This window comes from Dryobates pubescens, chromosome 4, assembly GCF_014839835.1.
Source record: "Dryobates pubescens isolate bDryPub1 chromosome 4, bDryPub1.pri, whole genome shotgun sequence".
Lineage (NCBI taxonomy): Eukaryota > Metazoa > Chordata > Aves > Piciformes > Picidae > Dryobates > Dryobates pubescens.
Window position 1 is genome coordinate 31,285,615 of NC_071615.1, and position 27,928 is coordinate 31,313,542.

Consider the following 27,928-nt stretch of genomic DNA (forward strand, 5'->3'; position numbering starts at 1 on the left):
AGAACTGAAGGGGAAATACTAAAATTCAATTCACTGTATAGCTTTGGCTGTAAGTAAATCTGTGTGCGGCTATGTTTACAATGTACTGGAGAAGTGGGAAGTGCTGGGCTTGGTTTCCCTCTACCAAGTCACCTAATACTTACACATGAAAAACTGAATGAGGGCTGCACCCATATTCACCTTTTTTTTTTTTTTTTTTTGGTCTGGTGAAAATTTAAAGTTTTATTTCTCATTTCTCTCTCATGTGAGGGACCAGAGGTTATCTGGACTACTTTCAATTTCTCCTGTTGCTGTGCATTCTTCAAGTATGACCAAGATCACATCTCTCCTTATCCTTTTATCCCCGGTGATTGTCATCACTACTAGCCCATGCAACCACTCTCTAATTGGCTCCATTTCAATGAGTACTCTTGAGGCTTGAGTGTGCAAATATTTAGTTCAAGACACTTTGGAAGACGCTGATGTCCTAAACTAAAGCATTCATCTCAGCAGTCCTGGATTTAAAATCCTGCAGGCAAATGAGGAATTGAACTTGCAACTACTTACTACCTTCAGTTTGAAAGCAGAGACGTCACTACAGTGACCATCTTCTCCACCGTTGTGTCTGCAACCCTAGACATAACTTTGTAATTTATCGGATCTGTCAAAAAAAAGAAATTATTTTATGTGATAGGACCCTATTCTTTCCCCTTCTGTTCTGTTTTCTTTGTCAGGTTTCTGGGCCTGACAGAAGAGCATTAAAACATGGACCTGGCAGCTGAAATGAAAAACATAGCTAGCTTTGCTTGAGAACGTGTCTTTTAAGTGATTTGCAGCCCTGGTTGTTAATATATTGCTTGATCTCTCTTTAGTTCTGCAGCTTGCAAGGAGAGAACCCTGCAATTTTATGGAAAAGATTTCCCATACCCCAGCTGAAACAGAAGTCAGGATCTCTCTGCTGAATATCTTGATCTCTAAAGGGGTTTGGGACCTCTAGGAATGACAGGCACAATGTAAAATGTGTGGGATTATTTAATGTTTAAATTTAGAGACAGTTTTATCTAGGAAAGCAAGCTCTGCTGTATTTCATTGTTATCTAATCTTTGGAGGAGCAAAAAAAAAAAAAGAAGGAATAATATCCCCCGAAACAAAAACACACCAAAAAAAAATCCCCCCCAAATTGTCTTTTTCCTGTTCCTGGAAATCTTTTCATCAAGCCTTGAGTTGCAATGATTATAAAGTGCAGTGTGTGTGCTAGGAAACTATACTAACCTTCAAACGAGAGCTTGCTCCTAGCTCCTGGGAAGCCCTATCCATAAAGGAGCATGCTTGACATGTTGATGCCATGTAACATCAATTTGTAATTTCAGGTCTTTTCTAACGTGAGTGCCATTTGCTGTCTCTTTTTATGCTCTTTCCATATGTTGGTTGGCTTCACCATGACTGTACGTTTTGCACAGGGTCATGTTCAGGGAAAAATTTAAGACATGTGGTTTGGCTCAAGGTATTCATTTTTCTCCCTCCTCTTTTCTTGTGGAATGCAGAAGGGAATCGAGCTGTGTTGCAAGCCACAGCTATTCGGCTGGAAGTGGAGACAGGAGAGATAAAATGTCTTTGTTCATACTCCTCCCTTCCTTTGTCCAGCTCATCCTGTAATCTTTTCGTTGACCGTTGACTGCTGTACCATATCTGTTTGGATAGCAGCTCCTGCTGAATGCTTGTGCATGGGTTTCTTTTGAGTCTGTTTATGGAGGTGTTCCCTAAAAATGAGAAACATTTTTGTGGATACTTTATCATGGTAAATTTGAAAAGGCCTTTTTGCTTTCCAGAGATAAATGTCAACTTATTACCACATGGTTCTTCAGAATGAGATTCCCTTATTTCATTGACCACTTTTACAGCATAGTGTTTAATAGCAGAGTGCAAAGTGTCTGTAAAGAAGTCAAGAGAAAAAGGAAGGCTGATACTTGTGATGGCAGTGTTAGAAGTACTAGTGGTGGCAGGACCACCCATAAAAATACCAGCTTTGTCAGAAAATCCAGTAGGTGATTTGTAAAGGAGTTGCAATACTTATGTAAACATCTGCAACCTGAGTAGCAGGCTTTGAAATGAACCCTTTGAGGGGAAAAAGAAAAACACCAAACCAAGGCATTCATGCAGTTTTCAGAAATCATTTACCTGGATATGATTTTATGTGATTTGGAATGATTATTTTCCATCTCCACTTAAAAGAGGCTGTTTGAGCTCTTATATTGGACAGGTCACCTGAAGAAGCTGAGCAGAGTTTGGATTTGGCTCTGTGATGACAGTTGTATTAACATGAATATATATTGGCTGAAAGCAATGGCATGATATTTTCGAGAAGCATATTTTCTTTTCTTGCACATATGGGTTTCCATGAGGGTTTGGCTCCTTTTTTCTCTGCATGTGAGGCAAAACCAACAATAAGCTCCATGAGACCACAGTGGTCAAATACCAACAATCTGCATCTTGCACTCACTGAGTGCTCCTATGGAGCTAAAGGACTTCCCCCTTCGTGCCACTGTGGAAGGAAGAATAGATTAGATTTCACTATGTCAAAAACCAGCCAAATGCCTTGGAGTCTCACTCTCTTGAAAGTGTGGGGGTGCAAAGCTGAATAGATGAAAGGGGAACTTTGGATATAATGCACACATCTCCTTCAGCAAAGTGCCCTATAAGGCTGAAGGCTACCATACAGCTGTGTTTGTACCATCAGCTCAGAGCAAATATACTTTGTCAAGCCTTTAAACCTTTCCTTCCTCCTGGGTAGAGTTCATTATTCTCTCATTTTCATCCCAGTCACCCAAATGTAATTCAGCACAGACAATTGATCGTCCTAGATGGATTTCATTATTTTATTCTCAGGGTTTGAATATGTTTCTGTTTGTAATGATAAACAAATATATTTCAGGGGGGTGAATAAAAAAGAAACACTTTTAAAAATTAAGTTTAGGGTTGTAAAAACCTTCAAAGTGTTGGGGTTTCTTTGTTTGGTTTGTTTGTTTGTTTGTTTTCTAAGAGGTCTTTCTTATCATAATTTTATGCAGGAAGATTTAAATGCATATTCACATGCCGAAGCTTTAGCAGTCTGCTTGTGGTGCAGAGGGCTCTTTTCTTTGGCCTTTTCTTCTTGTCTGAGTTGGATGGAGCAGTCTGTGGCACTAGGCAGTCCTCATGATATACTGGGCTTTTTTTGATGCACATGGGGGTACTTTTTCCACTCAGCAAGCTACCTCCACCCCCTCTTGCCTTTTAGAAACACAGTATTTTAAAGCACCTGTTCTCTCCAGCTTACCCTTGTGCTGAAAAACTTCTTCCTAAGATCCAATCTAACCCTGATCTCCCTCAGCTTCAAACCATTCCCCCTTGTCCTATTGCTAGACACCTTTAGGGAAAGTTTCTCTCCAGCCTTTCTGTAGGATCTCTTCACATATTGGAAGGCAGCTCTAAGATCCTCTTGGAGTCTCCTCCAGGCTGAACAACCCCAGGGCTTGAGAGGCATAAGGACATGGACATGTGCAACATCCTTGCCCCTCTCCAAACCAGGAAGACATGAATAAGGGGGTTTATGTTTGCATGTTAATTCTAAGCTGTTAGAAGAAACTAGATAGGTAAGAAGTTGCTGTTGTTATCTCACATTACAGTTTGAGTTGTGACTGCAGAAGCTGCAGCTAAGGTCTTCTAAGCAGAGTGCTTCAAACCTGAAATGTGGGGTTCTTGCTCTAGAGATGATGTGTGATTGGATCTCTGCAGCTCTTCCTGGTTCTGTCTTTTTCAGTATGATGGACATGCAGCTCTGTTGGGCTGGAGGTTGCAGAACTATACTGTCTGTGTAATGGAGAGAAAGCACTAACTCATCTGCATCCAGCGATTATTTTAAAGGTCTCTTCACTAAAGCTGGCAATACGTGAAATGTTAGGAGTTGGGGGTTTTGTTTATGGGTTTGTGGTTTGTTTTTGCTTTGGGGTGGTGTGTTTGTTTGTTTGGTTTTTTCCTCTTCTTTAAGAATCAGACAGGAAAGTAAAATTAGTTGCCTTATCATCTAAGAAATAATCATCTGAATCTGTCCTCAAGACTGATGCTAACCATAGCCTCTGTGAGAAATGGACTGCCACATCAGATCATCTTTCCAAGTTGGCTCAGAAATATGAAAAAGGCACAAGATTTGTGTTTGATGTCTCTGTCTGGGATTTTGCTTACACTCATCTTGGCTATGAGGGAAACTGCTGCTTAGGAAACTTTCTCTGTTCAGCAAGATGTCTTGAAAAGTCTGGCAAAGGCTTTGTGCTAAGGTCTGAAACACTGAAATTGTTCTTTTTCTCTGGTGTTCAAAAGCTATTTTAAGCATTGTGATACTAGTTACGGGAATATGTTTGGATAAGCCTATCTATGTATAGCTTCATTCCTGTCGTTTGTTATGTTTTCATGTCTCTGCCATCAAATGCCTGATATCAGTAGGAACAAAAAGAAAAGCGTGCATAGGTCAGCTGTGTTAAAATTCCTTGTCTAGAAAAGCTGTGGTCTTAATCAGTGTTATCCTGTGAAACTGAGGTCTTTGAGTACTTCTGCATGGGAACACCGTGACAAAACAGAGCTATACCATATATCACCTGCTTTCTCTCATCTATGCCTGTAATTTTTGTGGGTGTTTGCTGAGGCTGTGTGCACTTACAGTAAGAGAGAAATGTTCATTGGTGGGATCATGGGAGGCTGTCCTGTCCCATTTCCTATCCAGAGCAGGGCTGTTGATCACTCGATAGTTCAGAATCCCCATGGGGTTTTTTGAGGCTTGGAAACCTATAAAGATGGAAAACCCAGAGCCTCTTTAGCCCCTGTTCAAGTGCTACAACTTCCCTGTTGCAGTCTTTTCCTGAATGCCCACCTTCAACACCCATATGGATTGTATGATATCATTTTCCCTCTGTATCAAATGATGGTGTTTGAAAGGCGCCACCTGTGAGTGTAATTATTTCATAGGGGGGATTTCTTAATTGTTTCTGACTCTAACTCCTGAATTTCCACCCTCTTTTAACTACCTTTTTTAAAAAAAATGTTTTGTTTGAAATACTGAGTTAACAATTCATATCTGTGAAAGGGTTTTGACGTTTTTTGGTAAAGATGATGAAAATGGTTTGTGGAGGAACACTGCTTTGCCTTCCAAAACAAACCAAAACAAAGCCAGACAAAGCAAATGTATTGCCTTTCAAAAAATCCCCTCTGCCTCTGCATTTGATGGATATTAAATTGCAAAATTTAACATAGAAATAGCATTCAGTGAGGAGAACTGGGTTTGAGTTTTCCACCGAGGAACTGTTTTTGATTGAAATAAGAGACTGGAAATTCATATAGTGCATACAAGTGGTATAATTTGGTCCCATTTTCTTCTTAAGGCAGATGGTTAAGGGAAGTTCTTTATAGGCTGTATTTTCCTGCCATACATGGCTATACAAAAAGAGAGAACAGAACAGCAGGGGACTGCTCTCTGTGTTCCCAGAAGAACCATGACTGCACGCGCCCTTCCCTCTTTCACACAATGTCTCTTGTGAAGCACAGCAGGGACTGTTTGTATCCAATAGGGCTATATGCCAGTTGTCCCATTTTTTGTGGAAAAAAAAAGTTAACAAGCTCAGCACACAGGAGTGTTTCATGTGAAGCATTGGGGTGTTTGGCAGGGTGGAGAGCATGATGAGTAAGACAAGCAAGGTGAGGCATGCCAATCCAAGGCATGTCATTTTTCATGCAAACCTTTGTGCACCTTTGGTGGCTCAGCACCAGGAGAACAAGCTCAGTGTCTGGGGTAGAGGGGCTGTCAGGGTAAGAGTTCCTTGAAAGTAGAAGCTGGAATCCTTTGGATCCAAGGCATAGCTGCTCAAGCTCCACTTGAAAACTTTAAATCCCTTGTGAAAAATAGATGGAAAGCATGAAATAAAGAGTGCATTCCATACTTGTTTGACAGATGAAATATGATCAGCGAGGCCACCATGCAATTTGTTTAATAAGATGAGTAGAAGAGAAAACAGTACAACTTCCAATGATAAAAAGATCTCTTTCTAATTGCTTTGTAGGTGGTCTTTGAGGCTTTACACAATCTGGAGCCTCGTGGTTATGTTGTTGGATGGATCATTGCCATCAGCTTGCTGGTGGGAATTCTCATCTTCCTGTTGCTGGCTGTGCTCTTATGGAAGGTAAGGTAACAGATGCAATGTGAACACCAAAGCTAGTGTCATGAAACAAAAGGTTAAATTTATTCTTGCATTAAATGACCACTTGCTTTAGGAACTCTACTACAAAAGCCATTGGCTAGCAAATTTTCATATCCAGGCTTTTGTGAGGAACAGGGAAAGACCCATGATACAGAGCAGTGCATAAAAGGATTTATTTTTAGAGCCTGGTTGTTAAAAGTTGAAATGTCTTGGTACCATTTCAGGACAAAGGAGGATCCCTCTTTAAAACCTGCTGTTATATCACACTTAGATACCCTGTATATCTGTGTAGTTTTCTGATGACTGAGGCTGACAGGGTTTCCTGAAAATCAGGTCAAATTTGCTGGACCATCTTGAGTGCATGCCTAGCAAAATCCAGTATGTAGCTACTGTTTTCAAGAGGTAAGTGCCTGGGGGAGAGCAATAAATTCTTCAGATCTCTCAAAGCAAGAGTTCCAGAGGATTAAAATACATTGCCAGAGCATGAAGCACTGGGACCTGTTAAAAGCCAGCCTTCATGCCACCTCTGATAAGATACAATCCTTGTACCCAGGCTTTGTTACATGGTAAAAGTGGGCTGATGCTGACACTTAGCAGCAGCCATCTGGAGTGGTAAATATGAAGGGTAAGGAGCTTCAAGTGTTTTCATTCCTCAGTTCCCTGTTACCAATCCATAAATTTAAAAGGCCACGGTCAAGGTCAGGGACTGTCTTTGCGAGAAATAAATCTCAAATGCACACATGGGAAGAAGTCCAGCCTTACTTTGCTTCCCGTGGCAGAGGTCCAGCAGCCTGCTCTGCACTGTTTAGCAGCGTGTGGCTGCAGGCTCTGCTCACCGGCTGTGCCGTGACTGGAGGTCACAGCCCCAGTGTGCTGCAAGAGGACACATCGCTGCAGGTCAGAAGGCTGGAGAACGGAGTCACAAACCTGGGCCAAAAACTGTCCCTGCACTTCATAGTAGAGATTATACAGATGGCTGTGTTGTAGATTATACATCTACTTCATAGAGTATATAAATTTATTATGGGTTAAAGATTTTAAGTATTTTTATAGTCAGTTTTGAAGGTCACAGAATCACAGAATGTTAGTGGTTGGTTAGTGGTGATCTCCATAGATCACTGAGTCCAAACCCCCTGCTAAAGGAGGATCACCTAGGGCAGGTCACACAGGAATGCTTCCAGGTGGGTTTTGAAAGTCTTCAGAGAAGGAGAATCCACAGCCTCCCTGGGTAGCCTGTTTCTGAGCTCTTGTCACCCTCACCATAAAGGGGTTTCTCCTCATGTTGAGGTTAAACCTCCTGTGTTCCAGCTTGTACCCATTGTTCCTTGTCCTGTCACCAGGCACCACCAAAAAGAGACTGGCACCTTCATCCTGATACCTACCCCACAGATATTTATAGACATTAACAAGATCCCCTCTCAGCCTTTTCTTCTCAAGCATAAACAACTCCAGTTCTCTCAGTCTTTCTTCATAGGAGAGATGTTCAAGTCCCCTAATCATCCATAAAGCATATACTGGCCAGGTCAAAATTAATTGTGCTTTCCATTTGGAAAGGAGTTACAGCTGCTGATACCTATGTGACTGATTTCATATGGCTCATATGAAAAAGGAGCTAGATGAACTGTTGAAAATGTGCAAGATAAGAGGAGTAGCAGCTTTCACTGCTTGCCTCCACAAGCATCTGACACAAGTTCAAGTCTTGGTCTCTACTAGAATTAATATAGTCCTTTGCTTCCTGGCTTAATCTTGAGACTTGAGCTCTTTTTCAAATTTTTCTAGGGATCATTCCAAGTACACATAAAGAAGCTGCCATTTTGTGGCATGAAATCCTTGAGGGAAATTCTGAGTGACAGAAATGAATAATTATAACTAACCACCTTTCTGCATGCAGATGTGACAGTGCAAAGCAAAGGAAGGTGCCTTGCCCCAGACTCTAATGGCAGGGACATCAGCAAAAGTGAAGTTTTATTAGCTGTGCTCCAGTGCTTTATCCATGGAGCTGCATGATAACTAAAAGAACCAATGACTTATGATTTTGTTTTAGAGAAAAGTGATTAAAAGTCTGCTAGTAGCAGCCAGTATTTTATTTTCATTTAAGTCTTAGTCTGGAACATAAATGCACGTAAGTAATCCTTTGCACTCACTAGTTGCTATATTTATTAATGTTACTGGCGATATTAAAGTTGTCTGAGATAAAATTGACATGGGAAAGTTGCAGTCCTACAGAGGAATCTTAATTGTCTGATTGCAAATATTTGTTAGACAAAATTGGCCAAGTAGAGTCATTCCTAAATTTTGTGTGAGTAAGTCAAAAAACATCATTGTCTTAGAAGTGTTTTAGTCTTTAACTGTGGAATGAAAGAGCAGATTTGAATTAAATGGAGTTTTGGCCATTTTAGAACCGCTTGTGAGAACTAGAAATTAACCAGGTTTTAGGACTGGAGTATAAAATAAATTATATTTTTATTAAGAAATTAATTAGGACTAAAATGTGGTCCTAGGAAGCATCTGTTCACACAAAATAGAGCAGGGGCTGGAGCAAACTCACTACAAGGAAGCTGAGCAGTGGCAGCAGTGCAGGGCTTGTTGGCAGCCTCAGTGTCTCAGCCCTGTGTGGAAGATACAGTCCCTGTGTGCACAGCTGTGCCCTGAGTGGTGCCATACAATGGACAGATCTTTGAACACACTGGTGTTTTGCAGACACAGTCAGCAGCTCCTGAAAGTTGCAGAAAAATATTAGAATACATATAAATATTTCACATTACATGCCGCTAGAATTAATGGTGTTAGCAGGATTGAGATCTCGGTGACATTCCAACACAAAATCGTATTTTGAATTAGAATGAGGCTACTGTGCATACAGTAAGATAGGAATGGTAATTATTTCATTATTTGTAGGTTTAAAACCACAGAGTTTAGGGGGTCCATGTCAATGAAATTGATCTTAAACCTCTGGTTGTTTCACTTCACATAAAAGCTTATTTATTCACATGCATGACCACAACTATATTTATATGCACATAACACACTTTTCAGCTTGAGTTTGGTCAGTTTTTGACTGGCTTTTCTTCTCTATTTATTTTAGTATTTCATGTAGACACCATGTTTTCTCTAGTTTAAGTGTGCACAGATTCAGAGGGTGTGGACACCTTTGGCCTGGCTTACACAAGGTGCCATTGCTAAGGCAGACCAGCAAGAGCTGCCCATTTTTCCCAGTTTTGTTATGTAGCCCAGCATTGCTTGGTCTCCCCACTCCTGCCTCGCCTGTGATCTCCTGTATGCAAAAGGAGCAGGAGAGGTTCTTGTGCTGTTGCCCAGAGCAATACATTTTGCTTTTTACTGTGGAGATTGGGCTACACTTCTTTGGTAGCCTCCAGATGCTTGTGGAGAGTAGAACAGGGGAAGAAGCTGCATTGCTTCAGGCCAACTACCTATGTGCTAGGCAAGCCCATGGTTTCACAAGCATTGTAAACTGTTCAGGAGGGAAAGGCAGTCACAGCTGTATTATTTTGGGGAGTACTGTCCCACACACACTTCCCTCAGCTGTCAGGACTGCAGCCATGCATGGGGACAAGGTTCCCTTTGGGCAGAGAGGATTTATGCATTCATAAACTGGGAGAGAATTGGCATACACCATGCAAATGAAAAACTGAGGCCTGATATAACACAATAAATATTCTATTAATAATATCTGTGCTTTACAGTGCTGTGGACTGAAGTTTCTATGTTTGAACTGGCTTGAGTTGTGGAGGGAATTATTCAATCCATATCATTTTAGATGAAGTGCACAGAAAGAAAAAAAATTTATTTGTGTCTAGAGGATATCAAAGAAGAGATGTGTAAGTGAATACCAGACCAGACATTTGGGCTGCTGAGTGATGTGTGGAGCCAGTTGTGGAAGTGATTTACAAACCAAAGATTTTTATATTCATTGCAATAACTTTATTTTGTTTCTTTGTGGCATCTTTAACACAGGAGCTGGGCTCTAAACTTATTTATCTAGACACTAAGCTTCTTCCTGAACCAAGTCTGTCCCTGTGGTATCCAAGCTCAGACTTGCCTAAAATGAGGTTTCTAGCACTGTTTTATAGTTTTTTGATTCCTGGGGCAAATAATTGATCTGTGGATGTCCCTTATGTGATAAGACATTCTTCTGCTCCAAACCCTGCATTTTTGACAGGGTTGCAGAGAGAAGGACAAGCAAAATAGCAGCCACATATGTTGTTTTTTTCATTAGCCAGAGGGTTCCTGCTCTTCAGTATGTGCTAGACAGAAGGTTCGTGCCCTTGTCTTAAAATGAGAATTTGAAGTCGTTGTGTGGGGTTTTTTGTTTGTTGGTTTTTTGTTTTTGTTTTTATTTTATTTTCTCCATTTGTGAAGACACTTCTGTCCACTGAACTGAGCTAGTGCAGGCTTTTTCCAATGAGGAGCATGAATCCTACCAAGTGCTGGACTTGCAAAAATCCTCATTGAAGCAGAGGCTGTATAGAATGGAATAGAAATAGAAATAGAAATAGAAATAGACCAGGTTGGAAGAGACCTTCGCAATCATCCCGCGTCCAACCCATCATCCAACACCATCTAATCAACTAAACCATGGCACCAAGCATGTGTGGATGCAGCTGCATGCTAGCACTGCTTTAAAGGACAAACTTTTAAACACAAATGTTTAATTATGAAAGGTGAAGTTCTTTTAAAAAAAAGCCAGACAAACCCAAGCAGCATTTGGGCTTCTTGCTTGAAGAAGTTTGACTTTTTTCTGTGATTACCTAAGTGCCTGTGAAAGGACACTTGTATTCCCCTAGATGCAGTAGTTGCCATTGCCTCACATATTGTTTCAGCATTCAGAAAATACCTGAAACTGACCAAGGCTAAAGCTAACTTGAAATTCACCTATGTAGCAAAACCCAGAGTTTCCCCTTACTTAGGACCTCAAACATTAAGCCTTTTTACAATGGGCCAAAGTACACAGATCACAATTTTCCAGCAAAGGGGAAAAAAAAAGAAAACCCACCCTCTGCACTTATTCTTTGCCAGTTATTTCTCTGTATCCTTTGTTACAAACTTGAAAACATTTTTTCTCCCTTTTATCTACAGCTCAGGTGACAGAGGCTAACTGCCATTTCCTGACCAGTCCTTGTACTGACTCCCTTTCCTGTTGGCCAGGCTTTTGTGTAATAGCCCTGCAATGAAATAAAATTGCTGTTTCTTTTTTTCTATTCTTCCACAGAAGTGCCTAGACATGTACAGTTATGGCACAAAACCTCGCTGGATTTCAGCATAGGGGAAAATATGTATTTATATACTATAAAGAGGTTTTGCAGATGGGGACAGAGAGATCTGTTGAAACTGAATGACATTTCTCGTCTTTGGTGAAAGTTGTACCTACTCAGAGTTCACATGCTTCTTCCTTTCTCTACATACAATTCCAAGAATAAACCATTATTTACTCTGGGGATACTTTAAAATTAAGAATCATAATTGATGCTCTGATAAACAAAGCAGTTGGCTCTGCTTGCTGTGAGCACTTACTAGAGACTAGAGAAGGGTGTATTTCACAGCTCATAAAGATCCATAGAGATGCAGGCAAACAAGCCAGCTGCCCCAGACCTTGTTAAGTCTATATTTCTCTTTTTCTCTTTTCTCCACCATCTCTCCTCAGTTTAAACCATGTCAACACTAGTTTTTCACCATTTCTTCCAAGTTCCTGCCTGGCTTTGTTGTCTCATTTTTTGGCTCGTCTCATTTATAAAAGTATGACCCCTACCTGTAGGAACTGCATAGGCTGTTCCTGTCTGTCCAGCAGAATTACAAAAAACATTACTCATCTGTGTTCTTTGAAATTCCTCTTTCTGTAGTCCTCAAATCATGGCATTCTGTAGAGTTTTTCTGGTAAAGTTTTTCATTTTGTTGCTTTTGTTACCTGCTTATCTAGCTGCTCCAATTAAGTTGTTGTACACTGTCTCATATGTAGGCTTCTCAGGGCTACTGCTTTTGGGACACGGATTCTAGGTTCAGTAGGCCTGGAATTAAGGTTTTTCAATATTTTCCTGTTATAAGTAATAAAAATGCAGTTAGATGATAATTAACTTCTGGCATTCTGTTATATTATCTCCCAAACTTGGATAGATCTTCGTTATTTGTAACAGCTAGGAAACCTTGAGGAGAGAATAGGACAGTGAAAATGATTGGTTGTCTGTATAAATGATTATGTTTTTACCAGACAGACATTAGGTGGGTCATGTGAAACCTGTTTATTTTCTTTAAGAACAGTTACAACTGTGTTTTATTTTGTTTCCTTTTTCTGAACCAAAGTGATGTCACAAAATGTTTGTAGATGCTTGGCTTCCGAAGCCCCAAAAGGGTTTGTATTCCTGCACCAGTTACTCAAATGTTGGGTTTTCTGCAGTAGACTTTTTGGGTGATTTGCTCTGCATTTTGAAATCTGACTAAATATTACAAGAAAGTTGAGTCTGGGCATGTATATTTGTTCCTGCCCAAGTAAATGGTTAAGGCTTCAGTTGTAGCTGAAACACTACCTTCTCCGGTGAGTTTTCCTACTGCCATCTAATATTTGTTCACCACTCTGAAGAACAAGGTCAGCAACTTTTCAGTGGTGGTGTGTGTCCCGTACTTGTGAAATACCTTTATTATCTTTCCTGATAAAATGAGCTATGAAAATGTACAACAGTGAGGTTGAGAGTTCTCTGTGGTCTCAGTGTCCTCCAAATGGGAGCTATGCATGCCAAGGCACTTGGAGAACATCACAGACATGACAGCTATGTTGCTCTCATCCTGGCACCATGTGAAAAAAAACTTGGATCCACTGATAAGAGAGAAGTTGGGTTGTGGTTCAGAACATGTTTTCTGAAAGAAGAAAGATAGCCATCATTTTCAGGAGCCCAAACCAGAAAAAGAATGTAAGTGTAGACTGAAAAATTGCAAATAAGTACCTAAGTTTCCAAGGTTCCCCCTTGTTGGAACACAACATGTGTATTTGTTGGAAGTCATTAGCATCCTTCAGACCCAAGTGCCAATAACAGAGAAAATGTGACTTGAATAGTCTGAATTCTCTCTTCAAGCATTGTGTCATGGTGGGAAATGCTCTATTATGAGTTACACCAGCCATAGCCATTTCCTCCTGCTTCAGCTAAACCCATGAAAGTAACTTATCCTGATTATAATGGATGTAGTGCAACTTCCAGTAAAAATTATTTGGCAGGTAAAATATATCAAAATGTGATTGCAAAGCTGCTTTTTATTGATTCCAGAAATAGTTTTTAATGTTTAGTCTCTGGATTTCAAAGCCAGAAATACTTCAGTAGGTTTGGGGTTTGTGTTTGTGTTGTGTGGTTGTTTTTTTTATCTTTGGAGAGGAAATGGAAAATGTGGATTGAGATATCTCTTAAATTAATTTGACTTACAAGAATGAGATATCTAATTACTATCCTATTCCCTGCTGAGATTTAAGAAAGCAGTAATTTGTCCAGACATATCTGCAGCAGACATTGTGTTCTTTTTGAGACTGAGAATGGGAGATGAACTTCAGATGATGGTTGTGTTCATTCTATGACTTTTTTTTTGTTTTTTAAAATAAGCTACTTAGTAAAATTTTGCAATAGGAAAGAAATCTTTAAACTATTTGGAAGTGTTTATAAGTGTTCATGTTGGCTAATTTGCTTTTTGATTGCACTCATAAGTATACTGGTAACATCTGTCATGCAAGTTGTTGTACACAGTCGCCATCCTGCAAGAAGTTCATGCTTCGATTAAACTCAAGTTACCAGAACACAGTACTGAAAGATGTTTAGAAGTCCAGTCACACAATCACAGAATGGTAGGGGTTAAAAGGCACCTTTCGAGATCATCTAGTCCAGCCCCACTGCTTAAGCAGGTTCACCTAGATGAGGTTGCACAGGAATGAATCCAGGCAGATTTTGAAAGTCTCTAGAGAAGGAGACTCCACCACCTCCCTGGGCAGCCTGTTCCAGTGCTCTCTCACCCTCAAAGGAGAGGAGGTTTTGCTGGAATTCTCTTGATTTCTGAAGTACTGTAAGTACGAAGTCCTTAACAAAATATATTATTCATGCACAAATGAATCAAATGCTAAGTGCATGAGTCATGTCTGAGGCAAACTAGCTCTTACCTGCATGGTAAAGATCTTCTAAGAACTACCAGAACTACTAGGTGCATTGAAGTTAACTGAGCAACTCTGGGTTGCACAAGATGATGAAGGCTCAGGAGCAGGCTGTGCCAGTGTGCCGGAAGAGGAGCCGCCGGGGCAGACAGCCAGCCTGGCTGTGTAATGAACTTTTAATTGAACTAAGGGAAAAAAAGAGGGTGTATCATCTTTGGAAGAAAGGTGAGGCAACCCATGGAATGTTTAAAGAGGTTGCTAGGGCATGTAGGAGGAAAATTAGGGAGGCAAAAGCATATTTGGAACTTAAACTGGCCTCTGATGTGAAGGACAACAAAAAGTCCTTCTATAAATATATTAATAGCAAGAGGAAGGGCAGGGACAACCTCCACTCCTTGGTTGACATGGAAGGAAATGTTGTAACACAGGATGAGGAAAAGGCAGAGGTACTTAACACCTTCTTTACCTCAGTTTTTACTAGCTGGAAAGAACGTCTACCAGACAGCTGGCCTGCAGAACTGGCAGAGGGAGCCAGGGAGCTGCATGGTTTCCCTGTGTTCCATGAGCAAGTGATAGGAGCTCTCCTCAGCAGCTTGGACCCCCACAAGTCCATGGGACCAGATGGGATCCATCCTAGGGTGCTGAGAGAGCTGGCAGATGAGCTGGCCAAACCACTCTCCATTATTTTTCATCAGTCCTGGCTCACTGGAGAGATCCCAGCTGACTGGAAGCTGGCCAACGTGGTACCCATCCACAAGAAGGGCCGGTTGGATGAGCCAGGGAATTACAGGCCTGTCAGCCTGACCTCAGTACCAGGAAAGATTATGGAGCAGGTCATCCTGAGTGCAATCACACAACACTTAGAGGATGGCCAAGGGATCAGGCCCAGCCAGCATGGGTTTAGGAAGGGCAGGTCCTGCCTGACCAACCTGATCTCCTTCTATGATCAGGTGACCCGCCTGGTGGATGTGGGGAGGCCTGTGGATGTAGTCTACCTGGACCTCAGCAAGGCCTTTGACACCGTTCCCCATAGCAAACTCCTGGCCAAGCTGTCAGCCCATGGCTTGGATGGGAGCACACTGCGATGGGTTAGGAACTGGCTGGAGGGCCGAGCCCAGAGAGTGGTAGTGAATGGTGCCACATCCAGCTGGCAGCCAGTCACCAGTGGTGTGCCCCAGGGATCAGTGCTGGGCCCCATGCTCTTTAACATCTTTATTGATGATCTGGACGAGGGCATCGAGTCCATCATCAGTAAATTTGCTGACGACACCAAGCTGGGGGCAGGAGTTGATCTGCTGGAGGGTAGAGAGGCTCTGCAGAGGGACCTCGACAGGCTGGGCAGATGGGCAGAGTCCAACGGCATGAGATTTAACACATCCAAGTGCCGGGTTCTGCACATTGGCCACAACAACCCCATGCAGAGCTACAGGCTGGGGTCAGAGTGGCTGGAGAGCAGTCAGGCTGAGAGAGACCTGGGGGTGCTGGTTGACAGTAGACTGAACATGAGCCTGCAGTGTGCCCAGGCAGCTAAGAGGGCCAATGGCATCCTGGCCTGCATCAGGAACAGTGTGGCCAGCAGGAGCAGGGAGGTCATTCTGCCCCTGTACACTGCACTGGTTAGGCCTCACCTCGAGTACTGTGTCCAGTTCTGGGCCCCTCAGTTTAGGAAGGATGTTGACTTGCTGGAACGAGTCCAGAGAAGAGCAACAAAGTTGGTGAGGGGTTTGGAACATAAGCCCTACGAGGAGAGGCTGAGGGAGCTGGGGTTGCTTAGCCTGGAGAAGAGGAGACTCAGGGGTGACCTTATTACTCTCTACAACTACCTGAAGGGAGGTTGTAGACAGACGGATGTTGGTCTCTTCTCCCAGGCAAGCAGTACCAGAACAAGAGGACACAGTCTCAGGCTGCGCCAGGGGAGATTCAGGCTGGATGTTAGAAAAAAGTTCTATACAGAAAGAGTGATTGCCCATTGGAATGGGCTGCCTGGGGAGGTGGTGGAGTCGCCATCACTGGAGGTTTTTAGGAGAAGACTTGACAGGGTGCTTGGTGCTGTGGGTTAGTTGCTTGGGCGGTGTTGGATTGGTTGATGGGTTGGACGCGATGATCTTGAAGGTCTCTTCCAACCTGGTTTATTCTATGTATTCTATGTATTCTATGTAAGAAGTGGTTAGAGAAACCAGGCTGGGCTTCCTATTTAGGGTGAAACACTTTAGAATCAGTGTCAATAGGAAAGCATGCTATATTAGAAAAACACTAAATTAGATTACCTGCACTGGTGGAGTCTCTGCTTGCAGTTATCTCTTTCACACACCTAAATGCATCTTTTCTATGCATGCACCTCTGAATTGCTTATCTACTTGGAGGTACCTAGCCTTAGTAATGTGTTTTGCAAATTTGTCCTTCAAGATAGAGACAGAGCATTTGGTTAAATCAATATTTTATTTAATGACCACTTGAGTTAAGTTGATGAATTGACTGACTGCTCTTTGTGTGGGGGGGAAAAAAAAGGCACTACATTTTTTTCTTATTATTTCAATATTACAAGGGAATGGCCTCATAAAACGTGTTCTAAAATGTACAGAGAACTACAGACCTTCACCTGAGGTACCAACAGTAGTATCTTAAGTCAGTTAGGATATGTGGAAGAACTTTAAAAGTTAATTTTGTGTGCATTGCTAATTCTTGTCTGCCATAGCAATGTCTGTGTGTTGCAATACATCGGGATCAGGCACAGATGCTAGGTATCAAATTCTCCCACAGTAGCTAAACAAAGTGTTTGTAGAGGAGAACTTGTCTTTGAGCAAGCTGCTGAATTTCTGTTTGCTTCAGTTCCCCAGATGCTTAATATATGTTAAAACATTGTGTGTATATGCAAAGAACATACCATGTGTGTATCCATACACACCCCAGCCACTTGTGGAATGGTAATATTTGAAGTATATGTAATGTTTCCTTGAGCAAATGGGGGACCTGCATTACAGGAAGGTTAATGGATTTGCCTCTCAAAAAGTCAATGAATGACTGAATAATCAAAGCCAGACCACTTGAGTGCTCATGAGCTTACCTTAGCCACACTATCATCCTGCCTTCTAAATATACAATTTCTCCTTTAACCACAGGCATGACATGTGGCTGCTTTCCAAACATGCCTTTTCCTCACAGGGGACCCAGGCAGTAGCAGTTTGCTGGTCCTCTATGGAAAAGCTGTTACACAATATCTGTTCATGACCCCTCTGTACCATGGCAAGGGTCCGTTAATTGAGAGGAAGGAAATGATGCATCCTTTTGGAGCTGGTGGCTTGCCAGAATTATCCAGGGCCATGTGAACTGAAGTGCAAAGTGTTTTTTCCTGCCTTCCTGGCAACAGTAGAGATGCACTTAATAACTAGTGATCGATCTCTGCATGGGGAAACACTCCCTAATTCCAATGTCAGAAGCACTGCTTTGAAGAGATTTGGGGTGTTGCTGCTTTGCTAACTAACTGGTGGCATCTTGCTCAGAGTGAAGTTCCCAGCCCCACTTTGAACCATGATTAGCTGCATATTTTTCTAGCTATGGTGCTGTTTATGGGAAGGGAGAAGTGTCTTAAGGGGCATACACCCAAAAAAGATGAGGAGAGGATTAATTGTTTCTGAAGGGCAAAGAAATTAATGTCTTGGGACCTCTGCCTAAAGAGTTGTAGCAGTAAAAGGTTCATTATGTAAATCCAGACTGTTCATCAGGTATGTCTGGATAGGGCTTATAGCAGATGAAGCAACAGTCTAATAGAAGAAACACAGCTTGTTATTAAGGCACTGAAACCCAAGTATCTTATCAAAGCCTAGCTTGATGGGAGATTTCTTCAGTGGCTCTTCAATTTTGTTTTATTTCTTAGTTACCCCTGTAGGGGTACTTTTTTACTTTCAGTTTGTACTGTGGTCAGTAACCTACATCAGATGATATCAGCAGAGCCATACTGAGAAAAATCAATATGTTTGGGTGAAATTTAGTACCTCAGTGTATCACAGAGAAACAGTGAAAAAAATTTATAGAGTGTAGCAAAAGTCTTCGATAAAGTGTTGGATTCTGTTTGAACATTGGTGTTCACAGACATTCTCCATTCCTAACTCAGTTATAGTCTTGAAACAATACCGTAAATTAAGATATCAATTTTTTAAGGCAGTGTGTAAGTGCTCTTATTTTTTTTCTTCTCATGGATGAGGTTAACTACAGTCCACATTTGCCTTTTTATTTGAGAGTGAGCCTTGCTGAGCATGATAAAAATGCAGTAGGCACCCAGCAGTGATGCTGTTTGCCCTCTGATCTGCTTTGTTTTTTCCCAACTGCAGATCAGATTTTATTTTGCAATATTGTCACTCTTCAAACATAATCCTTCTAATTGGCAACCTAGGGAGAGAGCCACGGGATGGTACTTCATGAAAATGCTGGCTAAATACTTATTCTTTTGGAATTTAGAAGAATATGAACTCCAGTACTTCAGTGATTAGCCTCTGGATGTGCAGAATGTAGTAGCAGAAGAAAAAAGAAAACAGCAAACCACCAGACAATTTATTGTGATGTTCATTCAACACTCTGAAATGTCTTTGAGTTTTCAGTTTGTGTGATGAATGCACTGTTGTGTCAGTGTTGACTTACCTGTCATTTTTAAGGGATTTAAACCTGGCATGACAGTTAAAAGCAGTTGTGTGCGCTAGTGAAAGAGACTTTAAATATTCAAGATTGAATAAAAGGACTTGACAGTGCTGTCACATGGTGAGAAATAACTTCAAATAACAGGTGTAATTCCCCAGCCTACAAGTAACAACAGATTTTCTGTTGCTTTATTGTTCAGTTTTGCCAGGAATATGCTTTCTGCTCAGCATAGACTGTAGATGGCAGTAATGTCGTGCCAGAAAAGGGTGCATGGGCTGGAATAACTAAATTAAATGGTTGTGTTTAAAACCTACAGATGGTTTCGGGTTTTGAGTCTAAGCCACCGATTTATAGTGACTCTAGTGCTTAAAGCACCTCCAGCAAGGACTGGTTAGTTTTTGTCACTTCTGGCAAAGACCAGGCCAGCTTTTTCATTCTATTTTATTTGGTTCTGCCTGAATTTGTTTGGATTTGCTTAAAAGTAAGCAGACATTGCTGCAGATTGTCATGGCAGATGTGAAACATGACAGTTTGTGGATTCACAGACAATTTAGATGCTTACTTCCTTCCCTGGTGTGGGACACGAATCCATTGTGAATGACACTGATAGCCCCAAGATTTCAGCACTGTCCCTGTGTTCCCAACGTCTTTCTCCTCTCTGTTTGCATACAGAAGAAATTAATTAGAATATGGTGCCCCTGTCATAGCTGTTCCCCTCTGATGGAGGTCCATTAGTGTTAAAAGTGAAGTATGGTGCACGCTGAGTAATGTCCCACTCCTGAGAACTTTCTTTCAGCCACACCTACCAAAAAGGCCCATAATTCAAGATGACCTCCTCAGACTTCCCAAATAATTTTCACCCAACTCTGAAATGCTGAGTGTAGCTGACACTTTTCATTTCTTTGGTGGCTGATTCCTCTTCTTGCATTATAAACCTTCGGTTTCCCATGGTACTCTCTCCTTACCTCCTGTAAATATGCTCTTCTGTTGCACTTCCTCTCATGAGTGCCTTCCCCAGACAGAGGTTTACTGATCAAAATACTGTCATCAGTCCTTTCCTTGAATGTGGTGGTGTAAACTCACAGATTAATTGATATGGTCACAGCTCTGGACTTGGGTATTCCTTTGCCATATACCCACAGCACAATGTGTGTACTCCCCTACACACAATGTATGTCTGTATATATGGAAAGCAAATTTTGAGAGAATTAAACAATATTAGACAATATTAGAGACTCATTGCCCATGAAACACGGGCTGGAAACCATTGGCACACTGTAAACACTCATTCCATAAATTAGATCATGGCAATACTCCTGTTAAAGCTGAGGATCCCTCCTCCTCTTTGTGCTTGAAATCAAGGACTGAGTTCCAGCAGTCCTGTCCTCACTGAGTGTTTGGAGTTCCTTTAAGAGCTCTGCATTAGCCACAGAAAACAGATCATCTGGTGTCATTTCTGCCTCAATGACAAAAGAGCCACTCAACCCCACATTGCATGAATTCTGGTCCAAGTGTCCTCCTGCTTATTACCCCTGTATCTCCTCACTGTATGGTGAAGTAACTTGTTCTCTCCAGCTTGCCACAGGCACTTATCAGCCCTCACCATATGGGTTAATATTGCTGTCATTTTTAATGTAATCATCCTATTGTAAGGAGGTGGATATGGGGGTTGTGTAGTCTCCTGTGAGACAATGACTAGGTTGTGATTTCTTCACAGCCATTGCCCAAAACCTCCATTCTGGTGTTGATAGGGACCCTATCAGCTGAAGTAGAAATATGTTGTGTTAATAGTAAGGAACAGTATCCCATAACAAGCCACATCCTTGCCTTTCGGGGATGGGAAATATATCTAACCTCTGGTGGCTACTTTTAAAAGTCTTTTTTAAAAAACTTAAAGTCCAATTTCTCTTTTTTCTTGCATTTGATTTAAGTCCTCTACAGAATTTTAGATTATCCTATCTCTGTAGTGGAATCTCTTCTAGATGTAGAATCTTGTGCTTCGTTAATATTTATTGTGGTCTTCAGCTCACTTTCTTGCCCTCCTGGAGATATGCAAAAGCATTCTGCATCCAGTAAGAAAACAGTAAAACACCAGAACTATCATAACCGACTTTAAAAAATAATTCCTGAAGCAGATGTTCACAAACAGACAATTTTTATTAAAATAACAGTGGGAAGGAGTTTGCTTTTGTTTGTTTGGCCCTCGAGGAAATTAAAAAGCCTTTGTACAATTTTGAATATACCTTCCAGACAGGATTTTATTGTACCAAGGATGTGGTTGCATGAAGGATGGAAACCTTAAGGGTTTAAAAGTTGTTTTTAAAAGCTAGAAATTAAACTTCTCTTGTTAATCTTAGGAAACAAAGTCCTGTGGCAATTTTCTTTTCTAATGTGCAGAACATTTAGGTCTGTTACAAGAACTGATAATACAAAAAATGGCACCCACTTGTTCCACACATCTGCTCCCTGAGTGTATATAAGGAGTGCCTGCAGATTCCTCTGACTAAAATAAGTACCTATGATTAATCCTAGTGGGGCAGAACATCAGAGGAGTAACAGCTTCATACAATTTTTCTTTCTTCATTATCTATAAACTAATTCAAGTTTAGTATAGAGTAACTTCTGGAGTCTCCTTTGCTCCAAAGTATGTGGCATCAATGGTAAAATTTCACTGGGATTTTATGATGGTGCTGCCTTGAGGATGTCTTCTCAAAATACATCATTTGCACTGCTGTAGCTTGTAGGTAAAAGTTAAAAAGTTGCTGATAGTGGTATTTTGGTGCTGAAGAACTACAGCAAGTTTGAAGAATAGGGAACTAGAGAAACTCTTCTTCAATGCTCTTTTTCTGAACCCTTTTGTACACTGTTCTGAAAGATGCTGGGAGGTGAGGGAGACACAGCCCTCCAAAATTCAACAGTGTCCCTTTTGTGAGGTGGTTTTTCAGAACAGAACCACCATTGTCCATGCCATTTCATGTATTGACCAACAGATAAAGTTTTACTTATGACAGATGGAACAGAGACTATGCCCACAGCCTGTAGAGTACAATCAAATGACTTTTTCGGTCTCCTTTCACTAATTTGTGGGGGCCTCCAGAAGGTCATGGGTCCCCTGTAGAAGTGAGGTTCTATGCAATTATGTGTGTATCTCCATATTGTGTATTTATAAAGTGATTGTAGGTGAGCATGTAACAAACATCTATGTGTTCATCAGAGTACAACTGTCTCCAAATTAACAGCATACCTCAGGGCTGGGGTCCACAGTTAAAAAAAAAAGGGGGTCTTAATAGACCATGCTGCAGCTTCTCTGTTCTTTTTATGGTCTGTGTCTGGTGTCATGTTTTGTGAATTCAGGGTGTAGCTGGGAGCCCTGGCAAGGAATCATAGAATGGTCTGGGTTGGAAGGGACCTCCAAAGGTCATCATGTCTAACCCCTAACCTGGGCTTTAGGAAGCTTGACTGCAGAAGCATTCTTGGCAGCTTGAAGAAGCTGCCTTTGAGACCCCTGTGAGGTAAAATGTACTCGGAGAAAATGAAAATTGCAAAAGAACTGAAACTAAAAAGCCCAACTTAACAGAAACTTATCAGTGACAAAACAGCACAAAATATTCCTACTTATGGTCGATTTGGGAGTAAAAGATGGCAATAACTGGTTGATAAAGGAAGACTAAAGCATTATGTTTTACCCAGCAGGAGTAAGAAAACAAGTTTAGAGTGGTAGGAGTTACATAAATGTTTAATTATGATGAACAAAATATTGATTCAATGGTCTCCATAGTGCACTGGTAAGTTTGAGAAGTTATTCTTGAATGCTTACCAAAGTCTGTTATTAAAATAATTTTTGTTAGTTTGAAATACTTAAGCCCAGAGATTTGAGGGGGTTTTATCCAAACTGAAATGAAAACTGCTTGGATTTTTTAAACTATGTCCAAGGGTTTAGGAAAAAAGAAGATAGGCAAAAGTGATTATCAGCCATGCAGCATCTTGAAAGCTTGTGGAGGAGTTAATGTTGACACTCTGCATTTCGCAGGATCAGGCTTGTATTTTGCTTCCTGAACTACAGATTACAGGACTGAGAGCAATGGGACAAGGGAAATCATGCAGCAGGAAGAAGAGTCTATAGCTACTGATTTCCTTCAAAATATGTTAATATAAATGGTACTCAAATAGATCTAAATTCAGGTCTTAGAGTGATTACTGGCAGGAAGAGGAGTTACCTGAGGCTGCTCAGCAGTTCTGGAGACAGGTATACCAAAGCAGCAGCAGAGTTCTTCAGAATGGTGGTGGAGCACCCATGATAGTCAATATACCATGCTGGCTTTTCAGAAGGGCTTCTTATCAAAAAGACTGGTAGGTGGAATTTGGATGCTGGGAGGTAGGCAAAGAGTGCTCCTCTGATCTCTGTTGTTTTGTGCAGTCGTCAACACTGAGAGCGCAGTTCATAAAACTCTGGCAAGATTTTCTCAAGTGCTGGTCTGTTTTTAGCTTCAGATCCAAATTCTGCATTAGTCTTTGTCTGAAACCAATAAACCTGTATCTGCTGCTTCTGGTCTGTGTCTGTTAGAAATACTTGAGGTACTTTTTTTTTTTAAAGTCACGTTTCATGCAGGAGAACTCTGCCCTCAGAGCAGTTCATCTATAAAGAGCAGAACACTCGTGAAGATTTGGGGACTGGTTTGATTTCATTTATATTGATGCAAACAAAGAACTATGATTCCAGGTTGATGCTAGGGGAAATTCAAGATTAACACCTATGCAATTTTTTTTCCTGCACACCGTTTTCTGACAAAGTAAATTGCAGCTTCACGATCCTGTCACTTACCACTGTCATCTTTTCTTGATTTACAGATGGGCTTCTTCCGCCGGAGGTACAAAGAAATAATTGAGGCCGAAAAGAGCAGGAAGGAGAATGAAGACAGTTGGGACTGGGTCCAGAAAAATCAGTGAACTGCCCATGAAAACTAAAGCCCAGTCATGTGGCACGCGCTTGCTAGCTTATAGGTCCTGCTCTCGTATCTTCCATATGTGGAAGAAGGAATCTTCTCCAGATTTTTCGGAGACCCTGTTGATGCTGTGTCTTTATTACTCCAACAAACTAGGGAACATATCCTGAGGCAACCACTGCGGCCATGTCAGGTGACTGGAGCGATTTACACTTCATTTAAGAGCTGAACTTTGAACTTTGGTAACCAAGCTGCAGTGCAGAGCAATATTTATAAATCCAACTATGTGGTATACCCTCAGGGGAAGACTGTTACCTAAAAATATTTTTTATAAATATAAGCTTTTTATATTGATTATGTCTTTATATTTGTATCAATGTTTTATAGTTTCTATTGAATAGCTATATAGTTCACTCAAGCACTGATATCTGGCTAAATCCTTGGAAATACGTATATGTATATATAAATCCTATTGTACTTTTCAATGCAAGAGAGAAAAGAGAGATTTGCAGATAAAAGTAGCTGAAGTCCTCGTATGCTTAATTCACAAGGCTTGGTAATGTTGTGTATAGACCATTTCATGGCAATAAGCCAAAGTCTTTTCACTATCTCTTTCTTTCAGTTGAATTTGGTGTTTGATTTGTAAACTAAAGAATCTAAAGAACATTTAAAAACTAAAGAGCATTAAAGAACTGAAGAACATTACGCAGATATGATGTTCTGTATCTGAGTCTGTCCTTTACGGGCCTGAATGGGAGAGAATGAAAACTCTTCCTCCACGACATGTAGCGTGACTTGTAGCTTGCTTTGGCTCACAGAAGAGAGCATCACAGAATATTTTCCTTTGGGAAGTTTTTTTGGTGCAGTCTGTAGTGCTTTGATAATGGTCTAGGGCTGTACAATTGGTATACCAGAAGGATGTAACTGGGCCAACTACTATGGCATTGACAGATCCCTTAGAATGAAAATAAAAAGAAGAAATAGAGCCATGTGAATGTTAAGGAGTGTTTTTAAACTACTGTTAATGATTGTTATCTGTTGCTATCAAAGCAAGTGATAAATTGCTGCCAGCTATGAGCATTATGCCTGCCTTGTGAGTTTTAAACACGATTCATGAGTTTGATTATATGACAATTTTAAGACAGATAAATCGATACAAGGGTTAAATTGCCCAGATCTTTGAATCTTGAAATTCCCTATCTGGGTGTTCCAAGTACTGAATGTTATCCTTCCTCAAGCATTAAGAGGGAAGTTTAGTCAAGGTGCAGACATTACCAGATCTCAGATTGCCACTTTGTTCACTGGTCATTCCTTAGCAAATAATGTGCTAAATTAGAACTTCAGTTGTAATTAATTCAACCATGTTTCTTTAAAACACTCTTGAATTTCCTGAATAGAAATAATGGAACTCTGTAATACTTGGGTTTAGACTCTACTTGTACTACTTTGCACCTTGTGTAAATAAGAAGTAAATGTCATGTTGGTATAAAATCTATGTAAGGGAAAGAAGGGTCAAGCCCTGTGGTAGAAGGTGAAGGGGAAACAGGAAGGAATGGATTCAGGATGTCTTTTTCCATAAGGGAAAGGTAAAAGAACTGCTGAAAGTTTGGAAACTTGAATTCAGAGAACATGAAAGAAATGTGCATGAGAACAGGTCTTATTCTTGCTCTTCCTTGCCAAATTCATCCTAGCTTGAAATTTTACAAAATTAACCAGGTCCATATTCCTGTTTGCTTTTCTTTCCCCACACTGACATTAAGTGCCTGCTATTACTACAGTACTGATCAATATTTATTAACTTAAGTCTCTGCACCCATTAGGCAGAAGATGGGTTTTAAGTGAATGAAGTGTATTGACTCAACCTTTGACAAGAAAAGCTATTAGCCTGTTCAATTATCTTTCTTAAAGCAGTCATTGGTGAGTTGACAGATTTCCTGTAACAAGTGATCACTTAAGCCAGAATCTGAAAAAAAAACAAAACCCAAACCCAAACCTGCTGAGGCAAAATCCTGTTGCAACCACATGTAGTGAACTGTAGTGAATGCAAACACAAAAGGCTGATGGCTTTGACTGCACTGTGGTATTAGAGTTTGTTCAATGCCTCACAGTGTAATATTCAGGCATCAGATAGTCTGATAATATTTAAACTTATAGAATCATCAAATCAGTCAGGGTTGGGAGGGACCACAAGGACCATCTAGTTCCAAACCCCCTGCCATGGGCAGGGATGCCTCACACTAGAACTTAATCTATTTCTTCTGTTGCTGAAAAATATCTGACTGGCAAATAGAAGAACAGGAGGTTGATTCACAGCTATGAATAACAAATTGCGTAAAATATTTGCTGAAAAAAAAAAAAAAGTACTTTCTTTAGCTGTAAGAATTTTCAATACCTGCCCTCTCTAAAACTGAGCCCCTCAAAAAATTCAAAAGTAAATTTGCTGGAAAAAGTCATTTGGGTGACAATGAAATAGTTTGCGGATTTAGCTGATATTTGAAGGTTTCCATCCAAAAGGAGGAAGGGAATTCACTTGGAAAAGTTGAAATGCCTCATTTCCAATTTTTTAAACCGAAATTTACTTTCAGATCTGCCAAAATGCTTCATTACAATGTTTGAAAAAATTGCAATTAGTTATTCTTTGGAAACACCTTTTTAAAGTATATGACAAAAAATGTATAAAGGTAAAGCATCCATCTAGTATTTTTGTGTTGGACAAAATCTTGGGTACTTTTGTTGGGATTTGGGGGTGGGTTTTTTTGTGGTTTGAGGGGGTTTTTGGGTGGTGTTTTTTTTTTGGTTGGGGGGGCATTTTGTTGTTGATTTTCTGATGAATTTTTTTGGTGTTTTTGTTTTTGGGTTTGTTGGGGTTTTTATTGTTGGGTGGGGTTTTTTGTTGGGGATTTTGTGTTGTTGGGAGGTTTTGTGGGTCTTTTTGGTTGTTTTTGTTGTCGTTGTTTGGGGGTTTTTTGGCTCAAGGCAGAAATGCTTTTCTCATTGGGTTAAAGTAAAAACCAAATAAAAGTAAATTGCATTTGATTGAGCCCAAGCACAAGGCATCACTCCGTGAAAATCCAGTGATGTATTCTTGAAATCCATGAATTCTTAGTATCATCACTGTTAGGTACTCAACAGTTCTATTGCCACAGATGCTTTTAAGTTTATATGCATACCAGTTGGTTGCAATCAGTTTCTAACCCCAAAATCTTATGAAAATGTAATATAGTTTGAGAATGTGTAGGAAATAGCTGTGCAGTGGATCTGATGTTTGGTTTGGGTTTTGGTCTTTTTAACTAAGAAATCATAATAAATGTAATCGTATCAAAATCTAGAGACATGGTTACTTTGGAAATTGCTTCTAAGGCTCTGGAAGGTCTCACTTGTCAGCTGCTTGTTAGTTCCTTTGTGCTGTATTGCTTGTGCAGCACAGCTGTGGGTAGCCATTGCACCAGTTCTCTCCTGTTATTCCATTTCAGGACAAAGTCTTGGACAACTTCATTGAAAAATTTACTGAATTAGCATTGCTCTGTTCTTATTTTTATATTTTCAGTGTGCTCACTTTGCACTGGCTCTAAACTGTATGTATTGCAGGGCAGAAGCAGGGCAATAACATTTTCAAATGCATCATCTGGCACCTGAGATCTTTTTGTTTAAGCCCTGAAGCTTGCAATGTGCAGAGTGTCTTCTGGGGGGTAGTACCCTTGAAGTTGCTTTTAGGGTAGGAAGAAAGCAATCTCAGAAGAGTGTGATTGAGAAGAAAGGGGAGGGTGTAGGGGGGAAGTAAGGAAAAAATTTACTTGATGCAGAGTCCATGCTGTTGCAACCCCATTTAATTTCTATCCTGAGATCAAGAAGGTCACAGTCATTTCAGAGCAGGCCACCACAGTACAGAGCTGCATTTCACTACCCAAGAGCTGAAAGCATTTGCCCCCTTTCACAGCACATTTTGTGACCTTTTCATTTGAAAACCAAGGGGCTGCTTGTGGAAGTGAGTTTCCATCGGTTCACCACAAGCA

At 40.7% G+C, this 27,928-nt stretch overlaps 1 protein-coding gene across 1 annotated transcript in view; it reads left to right on the forward strand.

Annotated features, from left to right (window-relative positions):
- The window catches only part of ITGA9 (integrin subunit alpha 9), a 209,771-nt gene extending 183,511 nt beyond the window's left edge, over positions 1-26,260 (forward strand). Inside the window, exons 27-28 of the mRNA XM_009904757.2 lie at positions 6,066-6,185; positions 23,821-26,260. Of these exons, the coding sequence (XP_009903059.2) occupies positions 6,066-6,185; positions 23,821-23,919 (219 nt within the window). The 3' untranslated portion in view covers positions 23,920-26,260. The remainder of the gene's footprint in view (positions 1-6,065; positions 6,186-23,820) is intronic.
- The last annotated feature ends 1,668 nt before the right edge of the window (positions 26,261-27,928 follow it).